Source organism: Prunus persica, chromosome G6 (genome assembly GCF_000346465.2).
Source record: "Prunus persica cultivar Lovell chromosome G6, Prunus_persica_NCBIv2, whole genome shotgun sequence".
Classification (NCBI taxonomy): Eukaryota; Viridiplantae; Streptophyta; class Magnoliopsida; order Rosales; family Rosaceae; genus Prunus; species Prunus persica.
In genome coordinates this window covers 29,217,415-29,238,703 of record NC_034014.1, presented here as the reverse complement: position 1 = coordinate 29,238,703, position 21,289 = coordinate 29,217,415, and the positions used below count along the sequence as shown (strand labels likewise).

Genomic DNA, 21,289 nt, shown 5'->3' with positions numbered 1-21,289 from the left:
AGAGAAAGATTCTCTCTCTCTCTCTCTCTCTCTCTCTCTCTCTCTCTCTCTCTCCTTAATTTTCTGGTAGAAGCAATGTATTCTGAACAGTGAAGGTAATGGAGGTCACAATCCATGGATAAGCAGAACATGATTCGTTTTCAACATTTAGCAATCGAAGAATTCAAATGGAATCTTGGAGTGCATTAGAAAAAGAAACATGTGCTCAAAAAGTAGCACAACTAGCTGTTGTGTACATATACAAGGAGAAGCGTCAACATGTTCCAAGTGAGAAAGAAGTCGAGTCATATAGCTAGTTCCAAACTCAAAGCTAACTAAGCAATGGCCGGCCATGATTACAGCTACAGATCAGGTTACTCTACCGGCAACGGGGTAGGATCGTATACTGACCAATGGGGCCAAACAAGGTATGCAAATGCTGCTGACAATGATGAGTGCGGGGGAGCTATGTCATACAAACTTTTTTTTCCTCTTGTTTTTGGTAAAAGCTATGTCACAAAGTTTGAGACGAGAGAATTATTCATGATCATGTTCACTCACCTTTGTTAACCTTCATGCAGGCATGGCTCTCCTCCACTTGTTGAGCCAGTGAGAAATTACGGCTATGCTGCTGATGACAATTGGCGTAGGCCTCCAAGCCCACCACGACACGCCATTGATGGCTTCCACACCAGAATCCACACTGATGCTAGCCGTGATCCTAGGGTTGGACCCTTCAATGGCATTACCTGGGGCCAACAACCCAATCAAATTGGATACAATGGAACTACGGGCTATGGTGGCTATAGTGACTACAGCAACAACACATTGTACAAGCCTAATGGAAACACCATTCGGAATGATAACTATGACGACTACCACCACAACCGCAAACATGATAGTGTCATGGGGCCAATCAATCTGACATCACACGGTGGCTACCACGGTAAGTCAAGCCATTCAACATGGACTTCTACACTTCCGGTTCGTGGTGATGGAAGACTCAGCATTCCAACAGATGACATGGAGAGGGCCCTGCACTACTTGAAGGAGAGTGCAAAGTCTTCAGCATGGCCAAGAACAACATGACAAATTCACGCAACTAATGTCTGATGCTAATTAAGGCTTGGTGCTTTATGCTTCAGCTTGGCTTTTCTTGGGTCATTTTCATCCGTTGGTCTGGTCTAACCTAACTACTCTATCTGTTTTCTGTTATCTGCATCTGTTTAGCTGTATTGTAATACATTGAGGTGCACTCTTTGTAACCTGTGCTGATGATGGCACGTTTGCTTTGTGAAATTAGAAATAAAATAAGCTTTTCAGCAACTAAGCCCAAGGTATATTATAGGTTCTGTAACTATATAATCTTAACAAGTAATTATAGTTTATGATCGGCTCTCTATCAGCCTGATCATGGATATCAAGATAATATCTAAAGTAATAAGCAATGGCAATCGAACGGTAACCTCATAAGTATGCACTGTGCACTATTCGAGTTGCTCTTCGAACATCTCTGCCATATGTTGTACATCACTTGCCCTATTCACTATTCAACCAAAAGAATCCATAAGGTGTAAAACAGGTCAGAAGTAAGCTATTGTATGCGAGACAAGAGACTTTCCTCTCAGTTCGTAACTACATCTCTACTAATGACATGCTCCAAAATAAAAAGAGAGAAAAAGAATGGCTTCGATTGTAGCTGTCTGCAAGCCTTCCTTGTGTACATGCTCACTGCCACCTTGGCAGTTGGAACATCTGGTTTTAGCATGAGCTCACCGGGATTGGTTTAGTTCTCTTTGCAGAGAATTTTACTTCCGAAGAGAAGCATCATATCGAGGCTGAAACATCAAGGAGATAGATAGGCATCACATTATGGCTGAAACATCAAGAAGTCGAGGTCTTAATCTCATGTGGGAGTGAAACCAATCCCAGAATAAAAGAATATTAGAGAAGTGTGCGACGGTATTTAGCATATGGAATTTGCCGGACCAAGCTAGCCTTCTGTGTGAAGTTATTCTCTTTACTATATTCTGTTCACATTAAGAATACATCACAGATTAAACGAATAAGGGAGGAAACTTGGGTGGATTTGCAATTGCTCAGAACAGAGGAAATGACAGGGGATCATGTGTTTAATGGATGTCTCAATCCATGTGTGAGCAGAACATGATTCTTCAGACTTCCTAAAAGGGAATAAATCTAGATTTGGGCCAAAGGTGTAGAATTGATCCTTGATGGATCTCTTCAGGGGAAACATTTTAAGCCTAGTAGTCCTGAAGATGAGGTGATATGGGTGGGAGGAGAATGGCCAACCAGGATCTATAGTTGCGGGCGGGACACGACAGAAAGTTCAATCAAACTATGCTCCCAATGAAACAGTGAAGATCAGAACTTCAGAATAATGGAGGTGGTCCCAATCCATGAATTGGCAGAATATGATTCTTTCAACACTTTGGCAATGTGAAAGGGAATGATGAAGTGCATCAGAGAAAGAAGCATATGTGATAGAAAGCTAAAATATCTGTACCTTCAATATATATATTAAAGGAGAGGCCTCAACATGTTTCAAGTGAGAAACAAGTCCTCAAAGTAAATCATATAGTTCAAAGCTTCAGCCTAAGAAATGGCCGGCTATGATTACGGTTATAGATCAGGTTACTCTAACAGAAAGGGGGCAGGACCACACCCAAATGAATGGAGCAAGACAAGCTATACAGACGACGAGTGTCGGACAGTCATCGTTGATGCTGACGGAACACAAAGAACAATCATTGGTTGCACTCCCCTCCATAATCCAGGGGCCTATGTAACAAAAACTGAGACAATCATTCAGGAACGTATTCTCTCACCTGCGTTCCCGGCTGCATACAAGCATAGCTCTCCTCCCACAGTGGTTGTTGAACCAGTGAAACAGTACGGGTATGCTGATGACAAGTGGCGTAGGCCTTCAAGCCCTGTGAAAGGTTACGGCTACTCTGCTGACGATCACAAGCTGCGCAGGCCTTCAAGCCCTGAGAAAGGTTATGGTTATTCTGTTGATGATCACAACAAGCTGCGTAGGCCTTCAAGCCCTGTGAAAGGTTATGGTTATCCTGTTGATGATTACAACAAGCTGCACAAGCCTTCAAGCCCTGTGAAAGGTTATGGTTATGCTGCTGATGATCAAAGGTTGCGCAGGACTTCCAGCCCCGAACATGATTATCCGCGGGAAGTTGGTAATTTCCTCACCAAAGTCCACACTGAAGCAAGCCGTGATCAACCCTCTAGGGTTGGACCCATGAGCGGTGTAAACTGGCGCCAACCGCCCCAGCAAACCGGGCATAATAGCACTACAGGCTATGGTGATTATAGTGACTACAACAACAAACCATTGTACAAGCCAAATGGAAACACCAACTACGATGACTACCACCGCAAAAATGATAGTGGCAGCGTGGGACCAACCGTGATATCCAACGGTGCTAGGCCAATCCGTTCGACATGGGCTCCACCAGCTCCCGGTCGCGAGGGAAGACTTACCACCCCAACAGATGACATGGAAACAGCCTTGCGCTACTTGAAGGAAAGTGCAAAGCGAGATGAATATCAGACAGATGCTGCAAAGCGAAATGTCAGATTCAATGTGCCATCATGGCCATGAACAACTATCTATCTGATCTGATGGTAAAGGGCTTTTATTGGGTTATTTTCCTCCGTTGGTTTGGTCTAATCTCGCTACTCTCTCTGTGTCTGTTATCTCCTGTTTAGCTACATGTTAAAGGCATTGTGGTCTGAGTAACCTGTGTTGGTGACATGCATGCCTTGTGAAATAAGTAATAAAATAAGCTTTCTTTCAGCAATTAATCCAGCACAGATATTCCACTTTGTATTAACCTTATCACAGATATTCAGATCATATATCTAAAATATTTATAATTTCATTGAAAATGACACAATTTCATGATAACCTTCCACCCTCAGTAATTAAATTACATCAAGATGAAGACTTTGATATACAGTGTGGAAATAGAGTTCTGCACGCAACACTATGTACCACAAGTATATATAGTGCATTTCATTTGTATAGAACAAGTTGAGGGAGACGCACTTGTGAATGTGATATTTGTAGGACAGTCCACCTTAATAATAATAATTCAGAAATGGTGGAGTTCATATTAATTTGATTTTCTCATCTCCTCAGCACTGTGTAGATAGCGCCTGCATTTTTTTCAATACAATCAAATCTGAAGATTAAACTCAACTCCGTAATGGTAATTTGTATATATATATATATATATATATATCAATTTTTCTATTATTTATATCTATATAGACAGAAGGACTTAAAAGTGAAACCTTTAAAAATCTTTAAAATGCTTGGAAAGGCCTGAAAGTCAAACATTTGAAAAACCCACAAATGCCTTTGGTGAAGTAAAATTTTCAAAACCGGAAATTTAATTAAAACAGGGTAAAACGGTAAAACAACAACCATTTAAAACAAAATTAAAAAAACCGGCCAACACAACACAAATATCATGGAAACCGGACACTACTCTGAGCAACAGTTACCTTCCGGAGCTGATGACATGTTCAAGAAATTGAAGCTCCACACTTTATGTACTTGGCAAGAACGATAGACGACTCGACAGTTGCCTTCGATACTCTATTGCTGCTGGGAAGAAATTGTAGAGGCTGCTGATCTTGGTGCCGATAAGCGCTCAAAGGTCAATGTTTTCTTCGATTTGCTCGCTATCTATTTGCTTTTTTTGGAACCACACCATGTATATGATTTTGGTTTTGGATTTATCTCTCTCTATCTTCTCTTACTATATGATATGTTTCTTTTCTTCAGGTCTTTGACGAGGAGTTTCTATTTGGGATGTTGTCAAATTATTTGAGGTATATGATTCATTTCTGTTTTTGGTTGTAGGATTTACTTCCTTTGCTTTTGTTTGACAATGAATTTCTTTTCATTTGTATTCTAAATCATAAGAATTCTGTTTTATTCTTGGTCAATTGCTAAACTAAATTCAATAGTTGTTGTTTGTTGTTCTATATATCATAACTTTTAAGATGGGCCCCTTCATATCCGCAGCTTTGCTCCCAAATTACTCTTCAGACTCTGCCCCTCATCTTGCTTCTCAGCATATGTTTCTTCTTCTTCTTCTTCAATCTCATCTTCCCAGTTCAGTCAATCACCTGCCAATGTTCATGAATTCTTGTCACTCTTACAACAATTTTCAGAAAGACTGATCGGGGTCAAGGCCATCCATTCCCAGATCATCACCAGTAAGCTTGTTAAAGTTTACTCTGATTTGGGTAGTTTGGTTGATGCCCGTCATGTGTTCGATCAATTTTTCCACCCAATAACCATTCTATGCAATGCCATGATTTATGGGTATTTAAGAAAAGAGAGATACAATGAGACCCTTAACTTGTTTAGTTTGATGGGTTCTTGCAATTTGGAGACTGATAGCTATATGTGTAATTTGCACTCGAGGCGTGCATGCGCTTATCAGATTATAAAAGGGATATGGAAGTTATTAAGAGAGTTGTGGATAAAGGAATTGAAAGTGATTGGTTCTTGGGGAGTTCAATGATTAATTTCTTTGTGAAATTCGATAAGATTGGTGATGCACAAAGGTTTTGCCGATAGGATGCCGTAAAGAGATGTTGTTTGTTGGAATTCCATGATTGGTGGCTATGTGCAATCTAGTCAGTTTAGTAAGGCAATTGATATGTTTCTAGAAACGTGTAGTTGTGGGGTGGCCAAGTCTAGTCACTATGGTCAGCATAATTCAAGTTTGCATGAAAGGTGGGGATTTCAAGCTTGGAAAATGTGTTCATGGGTACATAGTTAGACTGGGAATGGGTAATGAGGTACGGACCTCACTAATTGATATGCATAGTAATATGGGTGAAATGCAAAGTGCCTGTTGGGTTTTCGAGACCATGCAGACAAGAAATTTGGTTTCATGGAATGTCATGATATTGGGGTGTACTCAAAATGGGCTGGTACATAAGTCTTTTGTCTTCTTCCACAGATTAGTCACAAGTGATGGTAGGTTTGATTTTGGGACTATGGTGAGCCTTGTTCAGGGCTGTTCTCCAACAGCTGATCTGGAAAGTGGAAAAATCCTACATTGTTGTGCTTTTAGGAGGGGTTTTGATTTAAATCCCTTTTTTTCCACTGCCATTGTTGATCTGTACTCTAAATGTGGTGCAATAAAGCAAGCACCTTTTGTCTTCGACAGAATAGAAGAGAGGAACGTGATTACATGGACTGCTGTGCTGGTAGGATTGGCACAAAATGGGCATGCAGAAGAAGCCTTGAAACGATTCTGTCAGATGCGAGAAGAGGGAATTGCTGCAAATTCAGTAACTCTTGTTAGTTTAGTCCATTCTTGTTTCCATTTAGACTCTCTGAAGAAAGGAAGGAGTGTTCATGGTAATTTAATCCGGCATGTCCATGCATTTGGTGTAGTTAACATGACAGCCTTGATTGATATGTATGCGAAGTGTGGAAAAATAAAGTATTCTGAGAGGATATTTGAAAATTGCTCCATTTGTGGAGATGTTATCCTATGGAACTCTATGATAACAAGCTATGGTATTCATGGTTATGGACTGCAAGCTCTTGGCGTTTATAGAAGAATGAAGGATGAGGGATTTAAGCCAAATGAGACCTCCTTTTTCTCTCTTCTAACTGCTTGTAGTCACTCAGGACTTGTCGAAGAGGGGATCAAATTATTCCATAGCATGGAGAGAGACCCTGACATTGTGCTGACGGAAAAACACTACGCTGGTTATGTGGATCTTTTAAGCTGAGCAGGCCGATTTGAAGAAGCAGAGGCATTGATGGAGCAAATGCCTTATAAACCAGGAAATTATGTTCTTGAAGCATTGCTAAATGGATGTCACGCTCACAAGAACATTGATCTGGGGTATAAAGACAGCAGATAGATTACTTTGTATTGATTCCATGAACCCTGGAATTTATGTTGTGTTATCAAACATTTATGCTCAAGCAAGGAGATGGGATTCTGTAAATTATATTCAAAGCCACATGAGGACGAAAGGACTCAAAAAAACACCAGGGTGTAGCTTGATTGAAGTAGGACACCAAGTTTACTAATTTTTTGCTGGAGACAACTCACATCCAACTTGGGCAGAGATTCATCAGCATTTGGAGAATTTAAGAGTAGCAGTTGAGGCTTCTGATTATGTACCTGATACAAATGGTGTTCTTCGTGACGTGGATGAGCCTGCGAAGGTAAGGTTGCAATGGGACCACAGTGAGAGATTAGCCATTGCATTTGGACTTTTAAGCACACCAGCTGGGAGCTTGATTAGGATCACCAAGAATCTGCGTGTATGTGTTGATTGTCACAATGTGACTAAATATATATATAAGATTGTGAGGAGGGAACTTATTGTGAGAGATGCCAATCGTTTCCATCACTTTGTTGATGGGAAATGCTCCTGTAATGATTACTGGTGATGAGGGTCTTCTTGTGGAGAGAGGACGTGGCTAGTTTGTAACAAGAATTTTGAAGCTCAGCTCCTGTTTGTAAACTTATCCCCACAAGAATTGCTGCCAAGTCAAGACCTGAGGCTGAAGTTTTTATTTTTCTAGTGTCAAAAAGTTTTTTCAATTTTTGTATGTCAATTCGTATGCAAATAAGATATTGTAATAAAATCACATAATCTGACCATCATCTAATGATGAAAATTTAGGAACAGTTTACCAATTACCCTTGTCATCCACCAAGTGTATAATTAATGAAATAACCTACCATGGCATGTGCCACATTGTTTCATGTATACACAGGCATGTATAAGAACCAATTGCAAGAGTTGGCTCAGAGAAGTTGCTTCAATTTGCCATCTTATTCATGCATCCGAGAAGGACCAGACCATGCCCCTCGATTCAAAGCAACAGTCAACTTCAATGGAGAAACTTTTGAAAGTCCTACATTTTGCTCTACTCTTAGACAGGCAGAACATGCTGCAGCAGAAGTAGCATTGAGCACACTTGCAAAAAGAGGCCCTTCCAGAGCATTGGCTGCAAGAGTATTGGTTAGTAGCAAAAGTTGTATTGCTTTTCTTCTTTTAGTTCGATAGTGCATAGTTGTTCAATAATTAGTATTGTGGTCTTTTGCTGCACAGGATGAAACTGGAGTTTACAAGAATTTGCTTCAGGAAACTGCTCATAGAGCTGGGTTGAACCTTCCTGTTTATACGACTGTTCGATCTGGACCAGGCCATGTTCCTGTGTTCTCATGTACAGTTGAGCTAGCAGGAATGAGCTTTATGGGGGAACCATCTAGGACAAAGAAACAAGCTCAGAAAAATGCTGCGATGGCTGCTTGGACAGCCCTGAAAAGATGTATGCATTTTCTCATTATTGTTCGTTTTCTTTTTCTTCTGAGTGTGCTCTAGAAAACAAGCATGTTGTGCTTCGCCTTGAAATATTCCATGCGCTATTTTATGCATTTTGCTGCTTACCAGTTCAACCAGGGAAATTGCTCATATCTGTAATTTACTTCACTGAAGGTAAACGCCAATATATGTAAATTATTTCATGTTATCCATGCAGTGGCTGGACGTGGCTCGACTTCTTCAGCAGAGTCTAGAGGCAATGAAGAACAGGAACAAGTAATTATTGCTCGTATTCTTGGAAGTTTTCAGCCGTCAGAGTCTAAAAATACTCAAAGTGATCGCCGACATGGACAGCAGACATACATTCCCATCTACAACAAATCTACCCTGCCATCACCAAGCTTATATCCTATGCAATTCCAGAACTGGGCTTATTCTAATTATTCCCCAATGTATGAATTGTGGCAGCAAGAGCAATTATTGCAGCAACAAAATCGCCTGCTGCCGTTTCCTGTTTCACTAGCTACTCCATCTATTCCTCAGATGTTTCCATTTATGCAATCTGTGCTCCACCCTGATCACTGTCTATACTTTCCAGCAAGGGGGCAACAGTCAACCTCTGCGGGACCTAGAATTACAATTGCTACATCAGGCCCATCATTCTGCTTCTCAAACCATTTAGTTCCTAACCCAATCAGGGGCAAGTCCACAGTGACTATTCAAGAGATACAGGAAGAAAAGCCAGAAGAATCACCCGAGTACTCTCTATCTGTAGTGTCAGATCCCTTTAGTCCTGGAAACAGCGGCACAGAACTAAGAATCCAGGAACAAGTTCAGGATGAGAAACAGAACCTTGGTGAGTTAGGAAGCAAAGTTGGAAGACTTCAGCTGGAATGCAACCCAACTGGGCAATTTGGATGGCCTCACCCTAGGATGATGGATCCTAGTTTTAAGCCAGTTGACTTCGGATTACAAAGGCCTCACGGCTTTGACTCTTGTAGGCCTAATTTGAGACCCCAAAATCCTCCAAGAGTAAGTACTCCTATAAGCCTAAGACCACAATTTGCCGCAGATCCTGTAACAATGAGAACTGTAAGGCCTACTTCTTCACTGGGGTCAAGACCACAAAATTTCCCAAACAGGATTCCTGCTCCACCAAGAATGAGAACTGGGATTCCTTCGTCTTCAGCCGCACCCATGCCTGAAAGAATAGAACTGGGAGGACTACGACCTAGCTTCATGGCACCAGCTGTTCGAATTAGATCAGTTGTACCGGTTTGTTCAGCTCCACCAGCAAGAAAAATGCCAAGTTCCAGCCAGAGGAGAGAGTTACCAAACATGGAGAAGAAAGATACCAATCAAGAAGACACGTCAAAAGCAAGTTGAGTGCTTAGTAAACTTCATATATGATTCAAGTATAGATAATACAGAAGTCCTATTAGTTTTTTGGTAGTTGATGTTGTGAGCCATTGATGCTTCTGCAAAGTAATTACAAATAAAGCAGTAGTTTATTTTTATTTTTTGGAATTCCTTGTATAAATTTGAGATCAGATTCTTTGAGCTTTATCAGGATTGAGACGTTCATTCTTATTATTCAAAGTACGTGAGTGATATATGTACTGGCTAAAGGGGGAGAGAAATATAGCTTTGTGTTGATACTAGATAGAAAAATGTTCTTATCCTATTCCTCAAAACTCTACATAATTTACCAACTAACTCTTTAGTTGGACTTGGAATCTCTTTCAAGTTGGCGGATAATTATTCAAAAAATTAAACTTTCAAGATTTTATATTTTATATATATTTTTTTTTTGCATCTTTCAAAAAATAAACGTACTTCGTGTTCATTTTACGTTCTTTTTAGCACAATAGGTTTAAAACCAATATTTTTGTGGTGTTAAACATGCTACAGTATTGCTAATGTTTTCAGTTTACTTTCAGCATTCACAAACATATTAAAACTTCAATATATTATGCTAGGGGTGTTTAGAATTTTAAGATATTTATCTACTTTAAATATGAAATTTAGATATTAATCAGTCGGGATCTAAATTTCCAAGCCCTTTATGTTTTGGTAAATATTTTTCAATTTACAGGTTAAAAACACCAAAAAAAACCAACTAAAAAAAAATTCCGTGAAAAAAACCCCCAAAACCTTAGTGTATCAAGAACTATGTATCACATGCCCAACGTTACATTATGCACCCGCCTTGCACGCTTGCCACGTTACAAAAATCACCGTAATTTCTTACAACTCTTGGGGCACAAATGTCCAGATAGGTTTTCAAAATTCCCAGAGTACCCCCAGCCGGTGACAGATGTCGTTCACAAACATGTCGTGCATTTTTTTCAGTCATCCTAGAGAGACCACTATATAAATATACAACTTTTCTCTACACCTGGAACAATAAACCCTAGACCCTTCTCTTCTGAGCTTTTTCCTCTCCCCTCTCCCCCTTCCCCCTCTCTCGCAGCTCCGCACATAAAGAGGTAAGAAATTACGATTTAATGACTATTTGTACTTGAACAAACCTCCCTCTGTATATACACGTTCGTGTGGCTTTTCTTGTTCTTGTGCAGAGTTGTGAATTTTAAAAATGATCAGTGGGGCAATTAATTTCATAGTAAAAGTTTGAACTTGATGGGTTTTGGGTGTATTAGTAGGAATATTTTGTTGCTATCAGAGTTGCCGTGTGATTATAAGAAAAAAAAATAATTATGGGTGATTATGCTTGTGTATTTTGGTATAGGTGTGTTTGAGAAGCTGGAAAAATGCTTGTGTTGTTCGAAACTCCGGCAGGCTTTGCCTTATTTAAAGTGTTGAATGAAGGGAAGCTCTCCCAAGTTGAGGTAATTACTGTCTTAAAACCGTGTTTATGTGTGTATTTTGTTTGATGTCTGAGAAGAGTGAAGGAATCTGTGAAAAATGCTTCTGTGCATTATTTATTTTTTATCCTAGCCTTCTTTGCAAGTTTGCAACTTTATTTATCTCAGCTTTTAAGTTTTGGGTCTGATTTCGTGTCTCTCTTAAATTATATTGCAGGATCTATGGAAGGAATTTTCAAGTGCAGAGTCAGCTAGACAGGTGTCTATCTGTGTTTTTATGTGTGTGTAGTATGTGTATTAGTTTTACTTTTATTCATGCTCCAAAATATTTTTTTGTTAGTTATCCATTAATCAGTACATGGCATTGGTTTAGGTTGTCAAACTGAAAGCTTTTTCCAAGTTTGAGAATACATCAGAAGCTTTGGAAGCAGCAACCCTGCTGATTGACAGTAAACCCAGCAAAGGTCTGCGCAAGTTCTTGCGTGCGCACTGCAGTGGCGAAACTCTGGCTGTTGCAGATTCTAAGCTTGGAAATGTCATCAAGGAAAAACTGGTATGCCAGTGCTCTGCTTTAGAGAAATTTGGAACTGTTGTGAAACCTTTTGATGATTAAGTACATAGTGGTCTGTTGAAAGTTGATATTTTCGTGTTTCACATTATTTAAGTTGGTGCATGTATTTTCTTGCAGAAAATAGACTGTGTTCACAACAATTCTGTTATGGAGTTGATGAGAGGTGTAAGAAATCAGTTGACTGAACTCATAGCTGGTCTACAAGTTCAAGATTTGGCACCAATGAGCTTGGGTTTATCCCATAGTTTATCTCGATACAAGCTTAAGTTCAGTGCTGAAAAGGTGTGCTTTTAATTATGAATTGACATCTTGGGACTTTGTACTGTGGCTAATTGAAATTAATCTGCTCTTTCAAGTTATAGCTTCGTTTTGGGAGGTTTCTGTAGACCTAATATAATTTACTGAATTCCAGGTTGATACAATGGTTATTCAAGCCATTGGTTTGCTTGATGATCTTGATAAAGAGCTAAATACATATGCAATGAGGGTTCGAGAATGGTACGGTTGGCATTTTCCAGAGCTTGCTAAGATTGTCCAGGACAATATCCTTTATGCCAAGGCAGTGAAGCTGATGGGCTATCGTGCCAATGCTGCAAAGCTTGATTTCTCCGAGGTAAGATTTGGTGATTTGTTTTGCTGCTGTAATCATAATAATATCTCCTATGGGTTTCCAGTGTATCCACCCTCTGTCTATGGTTGAATATTCTCTGTGACCAAGTTGCTGCCATCACACATTTTTTCCTGGGTTAACATTTAATCATCATTGGGGAACAAATCTTCTATAACTAAGTTCTAAATCTCCCTTGCTAGAGCCTATGGGTATATAAGGGTAGTTGTGTTTTATCATCACACTTTTTTGTGTTGCTAATAAATCTCATATTCTTGGTCAAAATATAACAGATATTGCCAGAGGAGGTTGAAACTGAATTGAAGGAAGCAGCTATGATATCTATGGGAACTGAAGTTAGCGAGCTTGATTTGATTAACATCAAAGAACTCTGTGACCAAGTTCTCTCTCTCTCTGAGTACAGAGCTCAGCTATATGATTATTTAAAAAACAGGATGAACACCATTGCGCCAAATTTGACTGCTCTCGTTGGAGAGCTTGTTGGTGCTCGCCTCATTGCCCATGGTGGTAGCTTGTTGAACCTTGCAAAGCAGCCTGGGAGCACGGTTCAGATTCTTGGAGCTGAAAAGGCTCTCTTCAGAGCACTGAAGACTAAGCATGCAACACCAAAATATGGGCTTATCTACCATGCATCTTTGATTGGTCAAGCAGCACCAAAGCTCAAGGGTAAAATATCCCGCTCACTTGCAGCAAAAACTGCATTAGCAATTCGATATGATGCTCTTGGAGATAACCAAGATAACACAATGGGACTGGAAAATCGAGCCAAGGTATGTATTTTGCTCATTGTTTTCTTTTAGTATTTTGAAAGCATCTGCTTAGAGATAAACATCTGCGCAGCTTGAAGCACGGTTAAGGAATCTTGAAGGCAGAGAGTTGGGTCGGTTTGCTGGATCAGCTAAAGGCAAACCAAAGATTGAAGTCTACGACAAGGATCGCAAGAAGGGAGCTGGAGGATTGATAACTGCTGCCAAGGTCTGACAAATGTTTCTTTGGGATTTTTATTTCAGTTTGTCAGTTGATTATTTTAACCCTTTCTGTTCTCTGTAGGCATATAATCCCGCAGCAGATTCTGTTCTTGGCCAAACGACACCTGCTGGAGAAGATAAGAAAGAGAAGAAAAAGAAGAAGAAGGCTGATGATGAAGACATGCCTGCGTCAAATGACATAAATGGAAATGTGGAAGCAGAAGAGGAACCCGTGAAGAAGGAAAAGAAGAAGAAGAAGAAGCATTCAGCTGAGGATGTTGATGCGGTTGAAAATGCTGATGCTGGAGAGAAGAAGAAAAGGAAAAGAAAACAAGCTGAAGAAGAATCTGATACGCCAAGCAAGAAGAAAGAGAAGAAGAAGAAGAAGAAAAGTGATGATTGAGGAACTTCGGAAGTTGTAATGATTGGAAACTCAACAATTTTGTTTAAGTTAGGGCAATCAGTCAGCTTTTCTATATATAAAATCGGGTCATTGTTGTTTTATTTCTTTGCTAGGTGTGGTCATTTCAAACTACTTATGCAGTTATTATGTAACCTCTAATTTCTGATAGACCAGTGTTACATGAAGTTGGTCAAGAGAATCGTTTTGCCCATCCAATCGTTCTCTGCGTCTCTTTACATTTCCAAATTTTAATTTGTCTGCTGCTGTAAAAAAATTAAGGGCATAATATTTCTCACTTGACATTGGATGGGAAGTTTTCTGCCTCTCTCTCACAAACATTTTCTTTTCTAAAATCTAGAGTGGGCTAGGGAACCCTCTTTCTTTTCCGCCCTTTCCAGGAGTCGAACTTTGTGGTACTTGGGAAACTCTGCAATTTGCAAAGAGACCAAATGCACCATTTAATTTTTGAGGCCTTCCAATGGTGGATTATTTCTTCGCAAATTAGATTGATCTATTTGACAAAAAAAAGATTGATCTTGGCTTTTGCACTATTGTTAGTGTGGAACCACGACTTTATAAATATGAAATATACGTGGGGATATGTTTTATTTGAAAATAATGTCTTTATACTGAGTTTTGTAATATAAAAAGTGGGCCTTTTGGAAAAACCAAGAATAGTGCTAACGGATTCATAGCTCGGCTAGCATTAGTGGTCTCATGTTCAAACTCCAAGTCTCTCCTCTTCCTTCCAAAATATACCTAAAAAAAATTAAAAACCAAGAAAAGTATAATATGTTTCCTACAAAGAATAATTACTTCATTTTAAAAAAAGTTTTTTTGGTACTATTTATAGGTATCCCCAACAAAAAAATAGATTCACACTTCCGTCTACATGGAAATGATTAAGACGATGATGAAAAAATTCGACATATTGTATGCAAGCTGTGAAAAATAAACTTTTTCAATGCTTCAGACCTCTTTTGCAATTGTTTGGAAAAAGACAAATTCAATCTTGAAAATTTTAACGGAAGTGTAGTGACTTTCCGTTATATCCTTATTTTTGGTTCAACATTGTAGTTATATTTTAAGTTTACAAAACTTTCCTGAAAACTCTTCAAACAAGTTTTTGGTAAAGTTTTGGGTAATTTTGTGTTTCCTGTTCCCATTTGGAATTGGTTTTGTTAGTAAAAAACAGAAATAGAGTCTTCAGGGGAAATAAATAAAAGACGAAATTCTATTTGCCCAGAAAATTTGAGTAATATAAATAAATCCATTCATTCCTTATTTTGTTGGGAGAGAGGTAGAGATTAGAAAGAGAGTTGTCGGGTTTGACTTAGGAAAATTGGGAGATCTGCTGCTCTTTTTATTCGTCCTCTTGTCCGAGAGAGAGCCACAAAGGACGCCAAAACCATACCAAAACAAAAAAAACTTAACAAATCTTACCAATCACAGACAGATTCAATCACAGTAAGTTTAACTCTTCCTCTTTAAATCACTTGCTTTTCCAATCTCACTTTCTTTCTTTAAAAGTCTGTCACTTTCTTGGGAAATCTCTTCCTTCACTCACTTTCTTAATACCCAGATCAATTAATTTGACTTGTTAGTGAAGCTTGAAGAAGCCCCAATTCCTCTCTAACCAAACTTCGAACTTTCAGCTACTCTTTCTTGTTTTTCATGTTGGTTTGATGATTTTGGTTACTGGGTTCTCTTAATCACATGCGTTTATGTGCTGGTTAATGTTTGGTGAAAAGGTTGATCTGCGGAAGTTATTTTCTGATAAGTTTTAGGTGTAGGCTGATTCTTGAATCTTTTTTATTGTAGATTTTTAGAGGGTATTTAACTATCTGTTGTTGCAAATTGGTTGATTTTGTAGTTTTGTGAGTGAAGGAAGAGCTTTTTGCATAGACCATGTTGAGAGATGAGGCTTAGATTTAAGAATGGGGTGTGTGATTAGCAGAGAAGCGTCCTCAGGAGTAGATTCTGAGTCTAAGGGTGAGAAGAAGGATTTGAGTGTAGAATCTAAGAGGAAGGTAGATGATGTTGTGGTGCCGAAGGTAGATAGTGAAACTATTGAGGTTCATGATGGTGGGGGTGAGGCTAAGAAGGAGGAGAATGGTCATGGAGGTCAAAGACCTCCCAGGGGGGAGAGAAGGCGGTCAAAGCCAAACCCAAGGTTAGGTAATCTACCGAAGCAATCGCGTGGTGAGCAGGTGGCAGCCGGGTGGCCCCCCTGGCTCACGGAGGCGTGCGGGGAGGCGCTCAATGGGTGGATTCCACGGAAAGCAGACACGTTTGAGAAAATTGATAAGGTGCGTTTTCTTTTTCCTTTTTCTTTTTCTGGAAAAAGTGGGTGTTGTTATTGTTGCTTGCTTTGTAAAAATGATGTGGTGGAGATAGTTTATGAGAATTTTACATAATTATGGTCGTTTGCTATGACTTGAAGGGAAAATGTGATCAGCCAAGTCATTTTAGATGCATTCTTCAAAATCTTCCTATTTGGAGTGACTATCACAAATGATGTGGCCGTAAACAAAATTGCAATTAATTGCACAATGCCTATCACATAATTTTAGGTCGTATCATTTTTTATGGATATTTCATCTTGTATAGGGGCCAGTTCATCATGTAGCTATGCTTTAGTTTATGTACTCTTCTTGTGTATGGTTTTGATTCCTTTCATTTTGTTTTCTCTAATGTTAGATCGGGTCAGGAACATATAGTAATGTGTACAAAGCTAAAGATATGTTGACGGGGAAAATTGTTGCACTAAAGAAAGTTAGATTTGACAATTTGGAACCTGAGAGCGTGAGATTTATGGCTAGAGAAATCCTAATTTTGCGGAGACTGGATCATACCAATGTTGTAAAGTTGGAGGGTCTGGTTACATCGAGGATGTCATGTAGTTTGTACCTGGTGTTTGAGTACATGGAGCATGATCTAGCTGGACTTGCTGCAAGCCCAGATATTAAATTTACAGAACCTCAGGTTAGCCATTTTTGCCCTAAACTTTGAAACCTAGTTATCATGTTGAAAGCAACTATTCTGATATTTCGTTATTTGGTATCTCACAATTCAGGTCAAATGTTACATGCATCAACTGCTATCTGGACTTGAGCACTGTCACAACCGTGGTGTGCTTCACCGTGACATTAAGGGATCAAATCTTTTGATTGACAACGGAGGAGTACTTAAGATTGCTGACTTTGGGTTGGCTTCTTTTTTTGATCCAAACCACAAGCATCCCATGACTAGTCGGGTGGTTACTCTATGGTATCGACCTCCTGAGCTTCTTCTTGGTGCTACTGACTATGGTGTGGGCGTGGACCTTTGGAGTGCAGGTTGCATTTTAGCAGAGTTACTAGCTGGGAAGCCTATCATGCCTGGTCGTACAGAGGTAACATGTTAACTCTCTTTGTGGATTTTACATTTGTCCTTGCTTAGTAAAAGACTAAATCTGTGAGAAGATATTTAACTGGTAATGTTTAAGATGGAGATATCGCCAGGTAATTTATAATTATTGCCTCCGGTTTGGTTGTACGATCATATATCCAAGTTGTTTTTCCTAAATGTCACTGCCATGGTTCGATGATATATCTAGTTGGCTTTCATAACACTGAGTTTCTTGTGTTCAGTTGGTTGTAATAGATGTTTAAAGCTTAAATCTTTTCCATTTTCATCCCCATTTTCATTGTTTGTAAGTTTAAAAAATGCTGATATGATTCATGTATATGGACATTTTATGCTATTCTTGCTTACTGTGTTTCTGACATAAATATGTAAACTGCCTACTGTAGAGCATGTCTGACATCTTTACTTCTCAAATAGGTGGAGCAACTACATAAGATATACAAACTATGTGGCTCACCTTCAGATGAATACTGGAGAAAGGCAAAGTTGCCCAATGCAACTCTATTTAGGCCCCGGGAGCCTTACAAAAGAGCCATAAGAGAGGCATTTAAAGAGTTTCCTCCATCATCATTGCCCCTTATCGAAACCCTTCTCGCAATTGATCCAGCAGAACGTCAGACGGCCACAGCTGCATTGAGCAGTGAGGTGAGTTCTAACACTACGACCATTTGTTATCATTTTAAGATCTTGATAATGTATGGCTTCTTTCTATGTATTGTATTCTTTCTATAAGTTTAATCAACTACAACGAATCTTGATGTCTTGATAGTAGACTTGTCGGACTTTAGATAAGACTCCAAGAAAAAAAGGAAAAAAATGCCAACTGATATGCTTGCTGCTTCCTTGACTATGTTAGGGCCTTGTGGTCTGGAATGGTTAATGAAACTAAGCATTGTAATCCTTAGACTGTCACCCGCTTAACTGTGTCAAGTTGGGGTCCAAGTCTTGTCTGGTAGTGTGGTGCCTAACCATCACAATAGTTATGCTAATTGGTTCCATATGCTGGTCCATGACTGCATTGATGAAAATCATGCATACTTTGTGCTAGTTGGTGGTTATGTTAAGCTACTATGGTTCCTTTTGATAAATGTACTTATATTCTCTGTTTTGCTCATTCTTTCCTTGCAGTTTTTCATGACAGAGCCTTATGCTTGTGAACCTTCTAGCCTCCCACAGTATCCCCCAACCAAAGAAATTGATGCCAAACGCAGGGATGATGAAGCTCGTAGGTATGGGTCTTGTAGACTTTTTGAAGCTTAGATCTCACCATGTTTGGATACTCAACCACCATATGTGAAATTAATTTCATAAGTTCGCTTATATTCAATAATGTGTGAAATGTGACAAGCAAAATTTTGGTGGTTGTGCAGACTTCGAGCTGCTGGTAGAACCCAAGCTGAAAGTGCAAAGAAAACACGCACACGTGAACGTGCTCCTAGGGCTATGGCTGCTCCAGAAGCCAATGCCGAGCTTCAATCCAATATTGACGTATGTCTAATAGTTGCTTCTATCAATCATTGTCATCTTATAACTTCACAGTTTCATTTACTTAAATATGCTTTTAGATTACGTATTTTTACAAGAAGATAATAAGAAAGAAAAAAAAAAAAGTGGTCTAGCATTGTCTAAAGAATACTGCTGAGATGTCAATGAGCCTGATCTGTTTGGTTTGTCACTTCAACATGCTTTGGCAATGCGACCTTGGCTTGTTTATTTGCCACACATTAATGAGTTTGGATCTAATGTACTTGACAGCTTTACATGCTTAGACATAACATAACAATTTGACCAACTTTGGATGAGTTATTTGATTCAGGTTTCAATTTATAAGTATGCTAATACATCAATTATCTTCTAAAACAGAGAAGGCGCCTAATTACACATGCAAATGCAAAGAGCAAAAGCGAAAAGTTTCCTCCACCACACCAGGATGGGGCAGTTGGCTACCCTTTGGGATCTTCACATCATATTGATCCTGCCCTTGTTCCTCCTGATGTCCCTTTCAGTACAACCTCATTCAGTTATCCTAAAGAATCAATGCAAACTTGGTCAGGTCCTTTGGTTGACTCTACTACTGCTGGTGGTCCAAGACGGAAGAAACATACCGGACATGATGCCCGAGAAACATCAAAATCCTATACAGGAAACCATAGAGAGAAACATCAGGATGCTCGTGTTCGAGGAAAGAGAAGTATGGCTTAAACCCGAGTTCATAAGGTGCGAACATAATTGTGAACTGTTGGATGCCTCTTTCCAATCCCTATTCCATGGGAGTCTGTTAGCAGACGAGTTGAATTTATCAGCCCCAGCTTCTTCTTGCAGTGTAATTGTTTCATTAGAAGTGCAGGGGTAAATACAATTTTTTTGTTGTTTTATAATCCCGTTTACCTTTTGTTCCCCCATATCTACAAGATAATGATTTTTTCTTCCTTTCTTTTTGCTCCTTTTCAATTTGTTGGATGGTGAATTGGTGAGAGGCGTTGCCCTCTGTTATGTATATCTTCATCTTAATTCTTTTTCCCAAGTTTGTGGTGTTGGAAGCTTACTGCTTGGAGTAGTGAAATGATTTAATAAATCATCAAGGGCCGCATCTGTTTGTTTTGTGCTTTATGTTTTTGTCTTTTCCATTAAATAAATAAGGAGCAAATTCTTTGCCCCAAAAATGAAAACGAAGTCAAGGACACAAAGATGGCGTGACCTTGTGATGTTTGAACCTGAAGAGAAAGTTTACCAGAACAGTAAAGAAGAGCCTGAAAGAAAAATAAATAAATGCCAAAAGCATTGTGCAATTAAGTAGTTTTATAAGCTATTGGACAATCAGTGGATGACATCTGCCACATTTTCATTTATTCTACTTTCATGCTTCTAAATTCATTTCCCCCAAACCCTATCCAACTAAAGAACACGATTTTTTTTTTTCAAGGGAATTATTATTGACCCACCTCAAAAGTTATTTGGGTAAATTACTCAAATGGTTCTCAAACTTATATATGATTTACATTTTGGTCCCTCAATTAAATTATTCGTTCAAATGGTCCATCCACTCTATATTATTTGCTCCAATGGTCTTACTGTCTAATTTTCTGTTAGATTTAACCTAATTTTAGAGTAAATAATGACCAATTTGCCCTCATATTATTCGCTCCAATGGTCTTACTGTCTAATTTTCTGTTAGATTTAATAGAATGTAACGGTAGGACCAATGGAGCTAATAATACAGAGTTGATGGACCATTTGAACGAATAATTTAATTGAGGGACTAAAATATAAATCGAGTATAAGTTTGAGGACCATTTGAGTAATTTACCCAAAGTTATTTTGTACTTATAATAGTTATTTTTTTTCCTAATACTAGCCTCTCAGTACGTGTTTCTGCGCCTGCGAGAGGCTTTTTTTTTAAAAAAAATTTAAATTTATTTTAGAATTAAGAAAGATAACGGGTAGTTGTGTTCCATAAAAATAGGATCCATTATCTTATTTTTCTTTTAATTTTAATTTTTTTAAATATGAAAAGTGTGAATTTACCATATTATCCTCATTTAATTAATAATTTCAATTCTTAATGTTTGCATTATCTAAGAGCATTTTCTGGTATTTTGAATGTTTTACCATTTTCTGTCTTTTGCTTTATATATATATACTAGCCTCTCTGCACGCGCTTCCGCGCTTGCAAGAGGCTTTTTTTTAAAAAAATTTAAATTTATTTTAGAATTAAAAAAGATAATGGGTAGTTGTGTTCCATAAAAATAGGATCCATTATCTGCTTTTTCTTTTTCTTTTTCTTTTTTAAAATATAAAAAAGTGTGAATTTACCGTATTATCCTCATTTAATTAATAATTTGAATTCTTAATGTTTGCATTAACCAAAGGCATTTTCTGGTATTTGGAATGTTTCACCATTCTCTACCTTTTGCTTTATACATATAGATATAGATATAGATATATAGATTAAAAGATGTTTCAAATTCGAAACTGCCCTTGTCGATATAAAAGGACACTGAAAAAACTAAAATTAGTAACATGAGGGAATATAAATGGACATTTTTTCCCTTAAGAAAATAATATTTAAAGGTGATTGCAATTTTACTAGATCTATTTAGTATTGAATTATTAATCATAAAAATCCTTTAATTTTGCAAAGAAGGG

At 38.5% G+C, this 21,289-nt stretch overlaps 5 protein-coding genes and 1 pseudogene across 6 annotated transcripts; all 6 read left to right on the top strand.

Moving 5' to 3' along the window:
* LOC18772510 lies at positions 211-1,309 on the top strand. Its single transcript, XM_020566261.1, has 2 exons — positions 211-407; positions 561-1,309. The coding sequence occupies exons 1-2, from the start codon at positions 322-324 to the stop codon at positions 1,066-1,068; spliced, it is 594 nt and encodes a 197-aa protein (XP_020421850.1). The 5' UTR covers positions 211-321; the 3' UTR covers positions 1,069-1,309.
* On the top strand, positions 2,528-3,835 carry LOC18775495. Its single transcript, XM_020566260.1, has one exon. It carries the CDS (start codon positions 2,603-2,605, stop codon positions 3,617-3,619), a length of 1,017 nt encoding a protein of 338 aa, XP_020421849.1. The 5' UTR covers positions 2,528-2,602; the 3' UTR covers positions 3,620-3,835.
* LOC18775338 (double-stranded RNA-binding protein 3) lies at positions 4,469-10,001 on the top strand. The gene is made up of 5 exons (XM_020566259.1): positions 4,469-4,682; positions 4,811-4,857; positions 7,790-8,037; positions 8,128-8,347; positions 8,558-10,001. The coding sequence occupies exons 3-5, from the start codon at positions 7,792-7,794 to the stop codon at positions 9,724-9,726; spliced, it is 1,635 nt and encodes a 544-aa protein (XP_020421848.1). The 5' UTR covers positions 4,469-4,682; positions 4,811-4,857; positions 7,790-7,791; the 3' UTR covers positions 9,727-10,001.
* LOC18773676 lies at positions 4,494-7,783 on the top strand (annotated as a pseudogene).
* On the top strand, positions 10,721-13,951 carry LOC18774333 (probable nucleolar protein 5-2). The gene is made up of 9 exons (XM_007208399.2): positions 10,721-10,829; positions 11,090-11,189; positions 11,383-11,424; positions 11,539-11,718; positions 11,854-12,018; positions 12,149-12,349; positions 12,637-13,134; positions 13,205-13,339; positions 13,415-13,951. The coding sequence occupies exons 2-9, from the start codon at positions 11,112-11,114 to the stop codon at positions 13,733-13,735; spliced, it is 1,620 nt and encodes a 539-aa protein (XP_007208461.1). The 5' UTR covers positions 10,721-10,829; positions 11,090-11,111; the 3' UTR covers positions 13,736-13,951.
* Positions 15,010-19,744, top strand: LOC18775014 (probable serine/threonine-protein kinase At1g54610). Of its 2 annotated transcripts, none has more exons than XM_020566176.1 (8): positions 15,010-15,486; positions 15,609-16,044; positions 16,436-16,720; positions 16,812-17,129; positions 17,561-17,788; positions 18,272-18,372; positions 18,514-18,631; positions 19,007-19,744. In XM_020566176.1, exons 2-8 carry the CDS (start codon positions 15,673-15,675, stop codon positions 19,343-19,345), a joined length of 1,761 nt encoding a protein of 586 aa, XP_020421765.1. In that variant the 5' UTR covers positions 15,010-15,486; positions 15,609-15,672; the 3' UTR covers positions 19,346-19,744. The 2 variants fall into 2 exon arrangements, with proteins under 2 accessions (XP_020421765.1, XP_020421764.1); XM_020566175.1 differs by having other exon boundaries at positions 15,038-15,202; positions 19,007-19,730.

Bases quoted from the DNA above. Each gene is read 5' to 3' on its own strand.
- LOC18774333 (XM_007208399.2), top strand. From the start codon at position 11,112: ATGCTTGTGTTGTTCGAAACTCCGGCAGGCTTTGCCTTATTTAAAGTG. The intron at 11,425-11,538 runs GTGTCTATCTGT...GCATTGGTTTAG, and splicing joins GTGCAGAGTCAGCTAGACAG to GTTGTCAAACTGAAAGCTTT. The intron at 11,719-11,853 runs GTATGCCAGTGC...ATTTTCTTGCAG, and splicing joins ATGTCATCAAGGAAAAACTG to AAAATAGACTGTGTTCACAA.
- LOC18775338 (XM_020566259.1), top strand. From the start codon at position 7,792: ATGTATAAGAACCAATTGCAAGAGTTGGCTCAGAGAAGTTGCTTCAAT. The intron at 8,038-8,127 runs GTTAGTAGCAAA...TTTGCTGCACAG, and splicing joins CATTGGCTGCAAGAGTATTG to GATGAAACTGGAGTTTACAA. The intron at 8,348-8,557 runs GTATGCATTTTC...TTATCCATGCAG, and splicing joins TTGGACAGCCCTGAAAAGAT to TGGCTGGACGTGGCTCGACT.
- LOC18775495 (XM_020566260.1), top strand. From the start codon at position 2,603: ATGGCCGGCTATGATTACGGTTATAGATCAGGTTACTCTAACAGAAAG.
- LOC18775014 (XM_020566176.1), top strand. From the start codon at position 15,673: ATGGGGTGTGTGATTAGCAGAGAAGCGTCCTCAGGAGTAGATTCTGAG. The intron at 17,789-18,271 runs GTGAGTTCTAAC...CTTTCCTTGCAG, and splicing joins CAGCTGCATTGAGCAGTGAG to TTTTTCATGACAGAGCCTTA. The intron at 18,632-19,006 runs GTATGTCTAATA...CTTCTAAAACAG, and splicing joins AGCTTCAATCCAATATTGAC to AGAAGGCGCCTAATTACACA.
- LOC18772510 (XM_020566261.1), top strand. From the start codon at position 322: ATGGCCGGCCATGATTACAGCTACAGATCAGGTTACTCTACCGGCAAC. The intron at 408-560 runs GTATGCAAATGC...ACCTTCATGCAG, and splicing joins GACCAATGGGGCCAAACAAG to GCATGGCTCTCCTCCACTTG.